Source organism: Arvicola amphibius, chromosome 4 (assembly GCF_903992535.2).
Source record: "Arvicola amphibius chromosome 4, mArvAmp1.2, whole genome shotgun sequence".
NCBI classification, from domain to species: domain Eukaryota; kingdom Metazoa; phylum Chordata; class Mammalia; order Rodentia; family Cricetidae; genus Arvicola; species Arvicola amphibius.
The window spans coordinates 8300170-8314690 of NC_052050.1; the positions used below are offsets into that span (position 1 = coordinate 8300170).

General features: G+C 48.3%; 1 protein-coding gene across 1 annotated transcript in view; it reads left to right on the top strand.

Moving 5' to 3' along the window:
• Window positions 1-14521, top strand: part of Slc39a11 (solute carrier family 39 member 11) — a 107507-nt gene that overhangs the window by 30469 nt on the left and 62517 nt on the right. Inside the window, exon 4 of the mRNA XM_042054857.1 lies at window positions 10605-10763. Within this exon, the coding sequence (XP_041910791.1) occupies window positions 10605-10763 (159 nt within the window). The remainder of the gene's footprint in view (window positions 1-10604; window positions 10764-14521) is intronic.

Below are 14521 nucleotides of genomic sequence, written 5' to 3' on the forward strand. Positions count from 1 at the left end.
CACATGGGGCCTTCTCTGGGGGCCTCGGTCACGCTGGAGGAAGGTGCAGGGTCAAGTGTGTACATGTCCCTCCTTTCTGTCACTCAAGGCTGCTCCTGGTGGCCTCAGGTCAAGTCACTCAGTCCCAGCAGCCATACTTCTTCAGTGTCACCAGAGGGGCTCTAAATGCCAGCTGGAAAGCTCCCGTTCTCGGACTCCTAACCTAAACATGTCCAGCCTTCAAGAGGCTCCCCATGCGATCTGTGAGTCTCGGCTGTAACGTCTGTTTTATCCCACTAGCGTCTCCTTTGATGTGATGACGGTGACTTCTCCACGTGTCAGTCTAGATGCCTCTGTCCGGATGTCTCAGATGGCTTCTGGAATCTTTCCTTTGTGGAACACAGTCAGCTCCTGATAAAGGAAGGGCATGGATCTACTTTGGGTCTTTTCTTCTTTTCAGCCCCTCCAGAATCTTTTTTTTTTTTTTTTGATTTTTCGAGACAGGGTTTCTCTGTGGCTTTGGAGCCTGTCCTGGAACTAGCTCTTGTAGACCAGGCTGGTCTCGAACTCACAGATATCCGCCTGCCTCTAACTCCCGAGTGCTGGGATTAAAGGCGTGCTCCACCACCGCCCGGCTAGCCCTCCAGAATCTTAAATAATTTAAGTTACATAATCACTACCCAAGTCTTTGTTGGTTGAATAGAAAAATGTTTATACCTGATTTGGAGACAGAACATAGAGACATTACTTGGCTTTGTACCTTGGGAGTAATTATTGCCTTGATTTTTATGGGTTGCAAGTTTGTGCCTATTAGTTAATTATACTGTAGCTGTGTACACTCTGTGTGTGTGTGTGTGTGTGTGTGTGTGTGTGTGTGTGTGTGTTGTAGGCTAGAGATTAGCTTCAGGTGTTGTTCCCAGACTGTTTTTTTTGAGACTCTCAGTGGGGCCGAGAGCCCACCCATTAGGCTAGCCAGTGAGCCTCAAGGGTCTGCCTGTCCTTCTTACCCAAAGATGGGATCAGAGGTACACACCACCATGCCTGGCCTTTTATGTGGGTCTTGGGGATCAGACTCAGGTCCTTGTGCTTCCTCAGGAGATGATTTACTGATGGAGTCATCTTCCCAGACCCTCTAAACTAGAGTCCGTGTTCATTTCCTTTGCCGCCCATTTGCAGACGGCCCGCTCCGCAGCAGGTGTAGGGCCATCTGAACTGTAGACACTGTTTGAAAGGGGCAGAGAATCGGCACCGTGGTCCGGTGAAGAGCAATGAAGTATGTGCGGCCATTTCTGGTTCTCCTTTCTCTTTAAGATGGAGACTTTGTTCTGTCATTCCAATACTCTTTCTGTGTTGAAACCACAGTTACTGTGATAAAAGGAAGGCTTCATGGCACCCATCATGCCAGCGTTCTGTGCCATGTGCATTGGGGAGCTCTTCGCAAACTCACTTTTATTTCCGGAGTGGAAACTGTTCCAGGTGGAGCACCACACAGAGATGAAAAGACTCACCTGCGGTGGGCTTGGTGTTTGGTTGCTTGTGATTATTCTGTGCTGGTGCCTCTGACATTGGGGAAGTTATTAGCAATGGGAAGTATGGGGCCCTGAGACATGATATTTGGAGAGCAAGGATCATATTATGAACTTGGCTAGATTCTAAGAACGATAGATGGGAAATGAGGAATTTACTCTAAGGGAACATAAGTAAGAATCTAGAATATTCTGTTTTCCCTGGACTCCCTTTTGCTCTCTCTCTCTCTCTCTCTCTCTCTCTCTCTCTCTCTGTGTGTGTTTGTGTGTGTGTGTGTGTTTGCATGTGCATGTGTGTGTAGATGTGTGCAGACATGTGTGTGTGTGGTGCATGCCTGTGTCTGTGTAGAGGCCTGAGGAGGGCACTGGGTATCCTGATCTATGACTTTCCACCCCATTACCTTGTGACTGGATCTCTCAGTAATGCTAGAGCTAGGCGGGGGCCAGCAAATTCCAGTGTCCTTAAGTCTCTGCTCCTCCATAGTACTGGACACACACACACACACACACACACACACACACAAAACTCCTCAAACATTTTTGTATTTGTTTCATTTGCTTGAGTAAAATCAATGATAATTCAGTTTTGATTTTTACTCAAATGCAAAAATCTGACTAGCTGTCCCAATATTCCCAATAATACTTAATGAATAATCTCTCTGTGTGTTTTGAAATGTCACAGTTGTTATTAATAAAATCTGTTTATCTGCTGAAACCAGCAGCAACAATAACAAAAAGCTTGAGTAATATCAAACTCCCAAGAAATAGCTTGTGCGGCTTCTGGGTGGGGACTTTGAATTTGGAGTCAGGCTGTGGTTTCAGATCCTCGCTGGTCACTTTCAGCAGCGTATCCTTGGGTGAGCAACTGAATTACTCTGAGCTTTAGACAGGAAGGCCTGGCGTTCAAGGAGGTGAAGTCCATTGTCACTCTGGCTACCACATGCTGAAGCCCCAGGCCTGTGCTCTGCTGACATCACAGAACAAATCCTGGGTGCTCTTGTCTTCAGGTTTATGCACCTTGCTGGAGTGACCTCCCTCAGTCCCCTCCCTCCTTCTGCAACCTATTAGCAATCTCTACTAAACTGGTCACCATGGAGGTGTTTTCCACTTTTAGAGAAGTCCCTAAAATGGTGCAGAGAGTTTCCGTGCATCTTTAGGATATGAGCATCTCCCACAAGTCAAGTCTGGGAAGCCTTGAGACACCACCACTGTGTTCCCCTTCCTCTTCTGTTGTGTGGGGGAATCCCCTGACAAAGAGACACTTAGATGAGAAAACGGCTTCCTTCGGCCTACAGTTCCAGATGGGACACAGTTCATCATGGCGGGGAAGACCTGGCAATAAGGAGGAAGAAGGGAGAGGGAGGGAGGGCGGGAAGGAAGGGTAGAGGGAGGGAGGGAGGGAGAGAAAGAGAGAGAGAGAGAGGGAGAGAGAGGGAGAGAGAGAGAGAAGAACATGACTGAACATGAGAACATGAAGTGTGTCCAAGTTCTAAAACCCCAGAGCCTGCCACCCCCAACCCGTGATGTACTTCCTCTAGCAAGGTGTCTTGGTTTGGGTTTTTATTGCTGTGAAGAGACACCATGACCACGGCAACTCTTATGAAGGAAACATTTAATTGGGGTGGCTTGTTTACAGTTCAGAGGTTCAGACCATTATCATCATGACGGGGAGCATGGTGGCATACAGGCAGACTTGGTGCTGGCTACATCTTGACCAGAAGGCCGTTTTCTTTTGAACCACACAAGGCTTTGTTTTTGATTTTTTTCCCCTTTTTTTTTCCCCACAAGAAGCCGTGGGAGGGAGGACACACACGCACCCCTTTTGTTTTATTTTGTGTATTTAGATGTTTTGCCTGTGTGTGTGTGTATGCACCATGTGTGTGCAGTGCCTAAGGAGGCCAGAAGAGGGTGTTAGGTATCATGGGTCTGCAGTTATACACCATGTGAGCCATTATGTAGGGGCTGGGAATCGAACCCTGGTTCTTTGGAAGAACAGTGGTTGTGGGTTGTCTTAGGGATGAGCCATCTATCCTGCTCCAAGCCTCCATGTGTTAAAGGCTCCACGACCTTTCCACACAGCACCACCAACTGTGGACCAAGGATCCTAAGGGAACATTTCTCAAAGTCCAGCACACTGGAGTGTGACAGTAAGCAAGACTCCAGGCAGTGGGTGTCACCTGTTCCCTTCTTCATGTCCCTCTTGTGTCTTAGGATCCCATCTGGGGGTATATATCATCACATGGGGCCTTCTCTGGGGGCCTCGGTCACGCTGGAGGATGGTGTGGAGTCGAGTGCATACACGCTAGTGTTGCAATCCCTAGGTCGAGGTGCACGTCTGGGCAGGGATTATACTGTATGCACCTTAATTGCCTGTTTACCCATCTACATCTGGGGCACTCAGGGACTATTAAAGTTATAAATTTATGACGCCCTGTTCCTCTTCCGGATGCTGGTTCTCAACAGGCCCATTCCGTTGTTTATTAGTGGCCTGTAGTTCCGGTATGAGCAGAAGTGTAACTAGCTCTTTCATCGTCTCATTTTATTTCCTTCAGAGACCTCCCCGGTAGCATGGTTCTAGTTTTAATTTTTTAAGGAACTTCCATGTTGTTTTCTCTGACAGTTATGCTGGTGTACACCCCTACCAACGGTGTGTAAGTTTTTGCTACGTTCCCGCCAACACCTGATGTCTTTCATTTTGGTGATTCTAATTTCATCCCCTCAGTTATCCCAGGATTCTATGCCTGATGAGGGAAGTGGCAACTTATACCTGGTCTTTACCCAGAAGTTTCCAGAATTTCACAAAAGACTCTGCTGCATCTTGGCAGGGATAGAGGACAGTACTGACTTGCTTGGGGGCTGGGACAGTCAATCTTGTGTGACATCATTCAACCCTGGGGCCTTGGGAAATCTGCTTCATTTAGTTCAGTCTTGCTTACCCTGTCTGGTAAGTAAAGTGTTCATACTAGGTAATATCCGGCAGCCCCTCTTCATACAAAGGGAATCTGTGAGTCTGTCAGTAGGTCGCTTGGTGTGTTACCCATGAAACTTTGCAACGTCTTTGCTGATTTCCCACCCCTGAAAGACTCCCTGATTTTAAACAATTACTCAGCCAGCGTTCGTCAGAGGAGTGAAGGCATCTGAGTGTGAGCCTGTGCACTTCTTAATTTGGAAGGTTAAAAAATCACTTTAAAATGCAGGCAACAGACTCAAAAAGCGGGTTGAATCACTTCCTGATCATCGTTCTGGCTTCTCCACCCCCGCTGCTCCCCTTCATTAGCAGGGATGACAGAGGACTTGTTTAGGTGACAAATATTAAACAAGTCCCTGTCCAAGGCTGCTCTGCTGAGTGGTGGCAGCACACAGAGATGCTGCAAGCAGAGACCAGAGCCTCTCGTGTGCACAATCCTGGGAGCTTGGGGAGAGAACAAATCCAGCCAGATGGATAAGGGCCTCTGTCAGAGGGGAACTGGGTTCAGTCAGGGGAAGGAGGAACATGCTTAGTGAGCAGAGTTGGGAAGTGGGAGGATCCAGAATAGCCCCAGCCTCCTGCCAGCTCTGGGGTTGGCATGGTGGCCCTGTTGCTACATTCTCCCATTAGCCCTGGTTGGTAGCATCATTTCCAGTTGGCCAAGCTGAGCAACAGAAGACTCATGTTGTGTGCAGGGGCCTAACTAGTAAGTGCCTGATTCGAGCCTCTTAGTCCAAATTCTGCATTATGTAGTCATGAACACGGACTGCCAGCCAAGGGTCAGAGGTGTCCGGGAGAAAGGCCAGCCTAGGTAAGTCCTGGCATTGTCACAGATGGAGACACAGAGTTGCAACAAGAGCTAGAGAGTTCAGCACACCTCTGGGGGGCAGTAGTGCAAGATAGGGTCCTCACAGTTGCTTAGGTAGGTCAACCCTAACTTTTTAAGTAAGTTGTGGTAAGATTTATACAATGCAGTGATGCCCATTCAGTGGCGTTCAGAGCATTCACAGTGGACAATTTTCCCATACTCCACTACCAGATAGTGATGTGCTCTGTCTGTGTGAATGTCTATATTTGTTTATTTCATATAAATAAAGTCAAGTCTCTGGTTTGGTGCCATCTCTCCTCTCCAACGGCCTTCTTCACACACCCTTGTGAAGATCCTTGGCATGATACCGGCCCTGCTCTGATGCCATTTCCATCTCAGTATGGCAGAATTTCTTCTGACCCAGAAAATAAGAAAGTCACAGGTTTGACCATTAGCACAGGAGCATCTTGTCCTTCGCACATGCCCTTGAAATAGCTTTTCTTTGGATCCCACTCAGTTTAGACAGGAGCCCAGTCCATTGTACAAATTGTTCTTTTGCCACTTCTCAGTTCATGTGTAAAACAGGAGGCTGGCAAGGAAAATAAAATAAAAAAAAAATGAAGACATTCCACAGTGGATCTAGATTTGTCTAGAAGGGCGAAGAACAGCGATTTCCGTGGGGAGGTCCACCTACGTTGACTTGGATGTTCTTTCATTCCAAGCATCTGAGAGTCCATCATCACCTTCTGTCTTAGTCAGTGTTCTATTGTGAAGAGACACCACAACCACAGCCACTTGTAGAAAGGAAAACATTAATGGGGCTGGCTTAAAGTTCAGAGGTTTAGTCCATTGTCATCATGGTGAAAAACATGGCAGGATGTGGGCAGACATGGTGCTGGAGAGGTAGCTGAGAGTTTTACATCTGGATCAGCAGTCACCAGGAAGAGAAAGACACTAGTCTTGGCTTGAGCATCTGAAACCTCAAAGCTCACTCTGTGACACACTTCCTCCAACAAGGCCACATTTACTTCAGTAGGGTGACAGCTCCAATAATGCTACTCCCTATTAGTCTATAGAAGCCATTTTCATTCAGACCAATACAACCTTAGCAGGGGCATGCCTCTCTGATCCATATTGAACAGTATATTTGTGGGAGCTTGGTATGTTTCTCATGTATAGTGACATGTATTAGTTGTGGTGATCCTCTAGAGGTTCTAGAGGACAGAATCAATAGAATAGATATTAAAGTGGATTTATTGGGTTGTCTGACCTGATACAGTCTAGCTAGTCCAACAATGGTTAGAGAGGCTGAGAGTCCAGAGGTTGTTCAGTCTAGGTGACTGGATGTCTCAGTAGCCCCAGTCTGGTGCTGAAGGCCTCGAGGGTTCCTGGAGAGCCTCTGGTTCCTGGAAGCCTGGGGACGTTGGTTCCGATATTGGTGAAGGAATGCTTCAGGAACAGGATAGATGAATTCACCAGCAGAGTGAAGGCAAGCAGGCATAAAGGAAAGGCTTTTCCCCCATCTGTTTTTATCCAGGCTACTATTGGGAGGTGCCACCGACGTCTAGGATAGGTCTTTCCTCTTCTGATATATAAGCCAAGAAATCTCCCACAGCAGTGCTAAGGAGCTTATCTTTTAGTTGATTCCAGACCCAGTCAAACTGACAACCAAGATTAGCTATTACAGGCAGGAAACAGATGTGGTATTCAAAGATGCAGAAGGTGGATGTCGCAACAGAAAATGTTGGAGCAGGTATTGAGATGGGAAGGAACCAAGAGGCTGGGGAAGTAGTTTAGGTGATGCTGGCAGAGTTGCTTCATCTCCTCCCCGTATGTAGAGCAGTCTTAGAAGGTCTGATGAGTGGGTTCCATGGGACTTAGGGTTTTGAAATTGTTGAAGGGGGAGGGCTGTGTTGGGGACACGTTACTGATTGGGTCAAGTTCACAGAAGAGAATGAGAAACTTTTCCAAGTCTGTCCCTGTGCAGGTGGTGAGCTTACACGGGCTGCGGGAATCTAAAGCCAGTGGAGTGAAGTCTGGGTGGGGGAGCCCTTAAATCCTTTTGTTGTCTTTTACAACAGCCCGGACTCAAGGTATCGAACTGTTCAGTCTTTGCTCCCGTCCAGTTAAGATGGCACCTTTCATCCTTCCTGGGCGCTTCAGAGGCTGAGGCAGATTTCAGTGGGTGCCTTTAAGACCTTTGCTGGGCCAGGCGATGGTGGCGCATGCCTTTAATCCCAGCACTCGGGAGTCAGAGGCAGGCGGATTTCTGTGAGTTTGAGACCAGCCTGGTCTACAAGAGCTAGTTCCAGGACAGGCTCCAAAGCCACAGAGAAACCCTGTCTCGAAAAACCAAAAAAAAAAAAAAAGAAAAAAAAAAAAGACCTTTGCTGGAAAATCATTTCCAGGGCAAGTGACTTGGTGCGAGCAGTCGCTGGGAGAAAGGGACTCCATGGCGTTTTGCATTGCCCGTTCTTTCTTCCTGCTGTCCTAATGCCTGGTTCTGTCACTCTGTGTGTTATTTCGGAGACGGGTGATGCGGCATAATTAAGGAAATTTTAGAAATCCATTCAGCGTTTTATATGTCGTCTGTGACTGTTACGACAGGTGGTGGGTGTACTCTCACCATGAAGATGTCACAGCATGTGTAAGATTAAAAAGTCACAGGCGATTAGTTAATTTGGTCAGCTCTGGAGAACAGGTTGTCAAATTGAGCTTGTTGACCTCTGAGACCGGCCTCGCTTTTTTTCTTCTAGTCATTGAATTGATTGTGGTACAGCTTGGTTTGTGCCCTGCAATTGCCACTTCCTGCCTGGGCAAAAAGTAGCAAATTGCCTTAGTATTTAAGATTCAGTTTCTTTTCATATTTAATGTGTATGTTTTTGTGTGTGGGAGTGGCCCAGTTTGCTTTTCTGTTGGTGTGAGAAAACACCGACCAGAAGCAACTTGGAAATGAAAAGGGTTTATTTTAATCTTACAACTTTTTCTTATCTTAGGTCACAGCCCATCACAGAGGGAGATCAGGGCAGGAAATCAAGGCAGGAACCTGGGGGCAGGAAATCAGACAATGGGGTAACAGTGCTCACTGGTTTGTTCTAAGGCTCACGTTCTTACACAGCCCAGAACTACCTGCCCAGGGGTGGCACTGCCCACAGTGGACTGGGCCCTCTCACATCAACCGAGAAAATGCCACACAGACATATACCCATAGGCCATTCTGAGGGTGGCTGTTCCTCAGTGGAGGTTCCCTCTTCCAGGTGTGTCAAATTGACAACCAAGGTTAGCTGCGAAAGTGGGAGGACATCTACATGCCTGTGCACTCTTGTGGAGGCGGGACATCAACTCTGGTACTCAAGGGCATTGCTATGCTTATCTAGATAGGGTCTCTCATGGAACCTGGAGCTGGCTAATCTGTCTACACTGGCTGGTCATCAACCCCCAGGTATCCACTGTCTCCACATTCCCAGAGCTGGGACTGCAAGCACAGGCTGCCACACTTAGCTTTTTCAACACAGACTCTGGAGGATTATACTTAGGTCTTGATGCTTACCTAGGAAACAGTTTTCTGACTGAGCCCATATCCCCAGCCTGAGATTCAGTTTCTTGTTCCACAAATAACAATGAAAAAAATCTTTCTCCTGGGCTGTGATATGAAGACAAGATCTCAAATGTCAACCTTGGTGGCTAGAAATGGCTGCTGATCAATAGATATTAGCTTCCCTCTTCATTTTTAGAGACGAGGACACTGAAGAGACCCATCTGACATTGACATACTGGCATCTTCAGACATTTCAAATGCTGTCGCATGGCACAAGGGGCAGACCCACCATTTTTGATGTGCCAGAGAGCAGGAAAAGAGTTGAAGAGGCAAACATGGAGGGGAGACACATGTCAGTTCAACACAAGGAAGATCTCTCTAATAATTAGCCATGATTTCATGCACGGGAGCCTATGTAGCTAGGAGCAGTTTGTGTTGGGAGCTTTAAATTTGAACAGCACTTCTCAGCAGCCTTAGGACTCATATCTGGGGCCAGATGTCTCTTGGTTGTCAGGGGCTGTGATGCATATTGTAGGATGTTTATCATGAGACATAGCCCCCCCCCCCCCCCGTTCCACCCTCAGTGTGACAACTCAAAGTGGCTCTTGCTTGGCATTGTCACCTGTCCCATGGAGTAAAAGTCACCCTTGGATAAGAAATCCTATGCCAGAGGCTAGAAAGCAGCAAACTAGAGTTCATCCATTCAGATCAACACTGTCCTGCACCAAACTGGGTCTCTTTATTTTTATGTATCCTTATTAGCATGTATTAATTATATTATACATATGGGTCTCATGATGACCTCATATGAATATGTTACATATTTTAATCATTTTCATTCCCCTTGTCCTCTATGGCCCTTCCCATTCCCGCTGATCCCTTTCCTCTCCTCAGCTAGCCTGCTTCCATTTTCATGCCTTTGCTGTTGTTGACCCAATGGGTCCATGCTTGTAGGAACGTGAGTGAGGGGTTACTTACAAGAGCATGGGCCACCTACAGTGGCTTCACCTTTGTTATGTTAGGTACATAAAACATGAATTCCGGGGGGAACTTTTGGAAGTTTTGGGGGTAGTCTTTTGGTTGAGATAGTAGTTACCACCATATTATTATGACATAGATAATAATGAGGCCCTCCTGGAAGGCCTTATGCTTTGGTTCCTCCTACTCCTAAGGCTTTATGGGTTGCTCCCCACCCCAAGACTTTATGGTTTGGTTCCCCACTCCTCAGAAGGCATTATAGGTTGGTTTTCCTTGGAGGCCTTATGGGTTGGTTAATGAGAGTCCCTCTTATAGGGTCTCCACCTTATAGGGTCTCCCACCCCAAAAAGCCATTATGGGTTGATGTACTAGCTGATTTTGCATGTCAGCTTGACACAAGCTAGAGTCATCACAAAGGAATGAACCTCAGTTGAGGAAATGCCTCCATGAATCCAGCTATGAGGCATTTTCTCAATTAGTGATCAATGGGGGAAGGTTCAGCCCATATGGGTGGTGCCATCTCTGGACTGGTGGTCCTGGGTTCTATAAGAAAGCAGGTTGAGCAAGCCATGAGGAGCAAACCAGTAAGCAGCACTCCTCCGTGGCCTCTGCATTATATCCTGTCTCCAGGTTCCTGCCCTGTTTGAGTTTCTGTCCCGACTTCCTTTAGTAATGGACTACAGTGTGGAAGTATAAGCCACCATTTCCTCCCCAGCTTGCGTTTTGATCATGGTGTTGAGTCGGGGCAGTAGACACCCTCACTAAGGCAATTGGTCAATGACTTGTTGTTCCCTGTGGTTTCTGCAGGTCATGTTAGCGGCTTCCTATTGGTCCCTGCTAGCACCAGCGGTTGAGATGGCCACGTCCTCAGGGGGCTTCGGTGCCTTTGCCTTCTTCCCTGTGGCTGTTGGCTTCACTCTGGGAGCTGCTTTCGTCTACCTGGCTGACCTCCTGATGCCGCACTTGGTGAGTATCATGATCCCCTGGGCTGTCACCAGGAGCCATTCAGCTCCAGGCAGTACATCCGTTTCTGTTTTGCCTTGATGGATCCATTCATACCTTAGGTTGCATGGTAGATTCTTCACAGACAAGACAGTAGTGGAAGTGAGTGGCGATTCCTTCCTTAAAGAATGTGCTTGTTTATTAACATGACGCATCACACCCCAACCACATCTTGCTAAGTTCAGATTGTGAATGTCAGATATGTAAGTTGTACCTGATGTGGTGTGTTACATGTACGTATACATGAGCAACCGGAACTGGGGGAAGGGAGGGCCTTATGGTCCTGGTTTGGGCCTTAGGGGCTGATCAACTCATCAGGGAGGTGACAGCACACCTAAGGACAGTGACAGACATTTACTAGTTTATCACATCTGCACAGGTGAACAGGAAGTGGCTGGGAGAGGGGGAGTCTGGGAGTTCCACTTCTGATGTTTATGGGCCACATGTCTCTCAGCTCCTGATTTCCTCCCTACCATGTGGGGCCTGTAGGATCACAACAGCAACAAAAGCATCAGGGTTGGGGAGAATTAGAGCTATTGACTTGTGTGTGGGAATCAGGAGGTTATCTGAGCTTGGTCTGGGCATCACTTTCTTGTATGAACTACTTGGCCAAGCAGAGAGCCAACTCCAGGCCTGTGTGATGGCAGCTGGAAGAAGCCTTTGGCTAAACTCTTGTTACCACGGTGAATGCTGTTGGCAGCGGGGGAGGTTGATGCCAGTCACAGGGTGGGATATGAGTGGTTCACTTATCACATTCATACCCAACAGGTCTTAGAGGTGGGCAGAAGTACCTCCAATTTGGTGCCCGGGTTCCCTGATCACACAGAAAGGGAAGAGGGAGAGGAAGAAACTGAGATTGTTTCTTCTGTTAGATTGTGGAGTGGTTGGAATTAGGGGATGTATGCTCCAGGATGTTAGTGATGAGACCTCTTGTGTGTGCACTCTGTGCACTCCCTCTCCACCCCCTCCCTCTCCTCTCTAGTCATTCTCCACCCCCCTTTTCTCTGCCTACCTTCCTCTTTCTCTCCCTCCCTCCTCTCTCTCTCTCTCTCTCTCTCTCTCTCTCTCTCTCTCTCTCTCTCTCTCTCTCTCTCTCTCTCTCTCTCTCTCTCTCTCCTCTCAACAGGTTCTCTCTGCGTAGCCCAGGGTAGCCTTGAACTCCCAATCTCCCACTTCAGCTCCCAGGTGCTAGGATTTCAGGCCTGAGCAGCCATGCCTGAACCTTCTCCTGTCTCGCCTTAAATTACCAACTAAAGAAAGAAAGAGTGACCTCATGGGACCTAGACTGCTGGGCCCTGGGGCCATCTTGAGGCTTCTGTCACTTGCGGAGGAAACACATTTAAGCACATTGCCTGAACCAGTTGGATGTGATGGCTGCATGGACGACTGTGATAATATCCCAAGGAAACACCATCTGTCAGCTGTTTTCTCATCACAGGAAGCTTGAATGATGGTGCCTGTTTCTGCCCCCTGGACGTTTGGCTTCCTTGCTGTTAGGGATGTGACTACTGGTGGCTTTTAGAGGCTGTCATGGGGAGCTGCTTATTCTGCTCTGAAACCCATCTAGCTATGTGTGAACTTCTTATTGGAAGGTCGTGAATGCAGTGGCCTGAACTCCCAGGCAGGGGATTGACGTGGCTCCGTGGCTCCGAGTGGCTCTGTGGCTCCGTGGTTCCATACAGCCTGTGCTTGCCTCCCATTCTACTCGCTCACTGGGGCTACCCAGGCTCCTAAGCCGGTCTCTCATTAAAAGCCCTTCCTGTCATGATTGGTCTTCATTCCTGGGACCTCGGGAGAGATGGGACTGGTAGACACCAGGCTTAGTACCAGGTGTGTTTGAGCAGCTGCCTGAGCAGAGGGGAGTTCTCTGGGCAGTGTCAATAGCTGCTGGCTAGTTTGCACTGGGCTACGGGCTCTGTTGTTGTTGTCGTCAACCTTCGGTTCCCGTTTGTTTTCACATATGCTTTAGATAAGGACAGAGTTGCTCCCTGGGTTGAGCTCTGGATAGATAATAAAGAAAATCAGAAATGTCTGTGGAGAGGAGGCTCAATGTTATGGGGTGGGGTTGGGGAAGGGTTGAGATAAGAGACACCCAACCGTCAGGACCCAGACCTCAGCCGTTGGCAGAAGACTCAGTAAACATCTGTTCTGAGGCACTGGAGAAAAAATTAATTGCCACGGTTAATGTGAGAAGGGAAGCGAACACGTCTCAGAAGGTCTCATAAATAGGCAGGCTTTGTTTCTAATTGCCACTGCTCCTGAATACAGATGTCCACGGAGCCATGCTCAGAGACAGCCCGCTGCCCTGTGCTGCGAGGCCAGCTAAAGGTTTCCCTCTGTGGCACTGTTAATTTGCTTCCCCGACCTGAAAAGGGCTGCAGCTTGGCCCTTCCGCAGGTGCCATGTGGAGTGTGAATTAATGGGTTTTGATATGGAGTCCCTGTGGTTCTACGGTATCGATTGAGCGCAGGCAGGGAATGAACCTTCCCAGGGCAGCAAGACTCGATTCCCTGAGAGCTGACTGCTCCTGGAATTGGGGAGCCAACCACTTTTGAGGCTGGGGGATGGGGTGGGGGGTACATTCAGCTGAAGCCGCTTCAGATTTTCACTCATGGGACCTTACCGTGGAGTCACAGTGGGCAGAAGATGGCTCTGGAGGAGCAGAGGGAGGAGGAGGAGCCCAGAGAGCCCTTGACTTTCCCATGCATGCGCATGTGTGCCTAGCAATGGAATCTTGTTTTCAGGTTTCTGGAAAAACAAATGGTAATGGTGCCTGTGTTGGTGCTGCCTACTCTTTTCAGCTTGCTTCTGTCTTGGCCCACTTACCCTGAGAAGACACAGCCCTCTCCTTCCCTCCCTCCTCTCTTTGGGTGTCTGACATCTTAGGGAGACTAAGTAAGAGGCTGCAGTGGGAAGAAGTAGCAATTGCCACGGCTCTCTGTGGCTTTCTGTGGTTTTCTCCTGTCTGTGAAAACTTGGCCTAAGTCTCCGCTGAGCAGGCTTGGGGTGGGAGTGCAGGAGATCAGCTTCCTCCTGGATTTAAGGGAGTCCCCAGTCACAGGTCTATAGCTTCTCACTGTGATGGTCAAGAAGATGGTGTTAGTGAGAACTCAGCTGAGTAGAACAGGCCCAACACTCTCATGCTGCAGTTTTTGGTGGGCAGGAGCTGCTCCCAGGAACCACACGTGATTAATGTCCGAAGTGACATGTCACAAGGGCAAGCTTTGACAACCAGAGGGGTGTTTGCTCGTACCTTTCTCTTCTGTAGATTTTTTTTCCCTCCACTAGCACGGTTCTAATTTGCAGAAAATGAGAGAGAAGAGAGTGCCTTTGTGTGTGCGGCTCACAAGGGTATGGGGTAAAGCTGGTACCATGGGGAGCCTGATTGGAGCTACAGGGAAGTGAGACATGGTCCTCACCCTCAGCTGTCCCAGATCACTCTTCCTAACGTTTCCTTGAGGGTTGAGATATGGACTCCCGCCTCCCTCTGTGAGGTGCACTTTGGGCTGTGTATCATTGACATTTAGCTGGGCCAATGGCAGCCTCTGCAGCCGTGGCTGGTTCCTTACTGATAGGGACATGGTTGTGCCACTAGAAAAGTCTGGAATGTAGGGTGAACTTTTACAGTCCCTGGTCAGGGAAGGATGCAGCTTTGCAAGGGGACCCCTTGGTTACCTGTCTGCATGTTTGTATCAGCTTGTTTCGGTAACAAACTTCTCTAG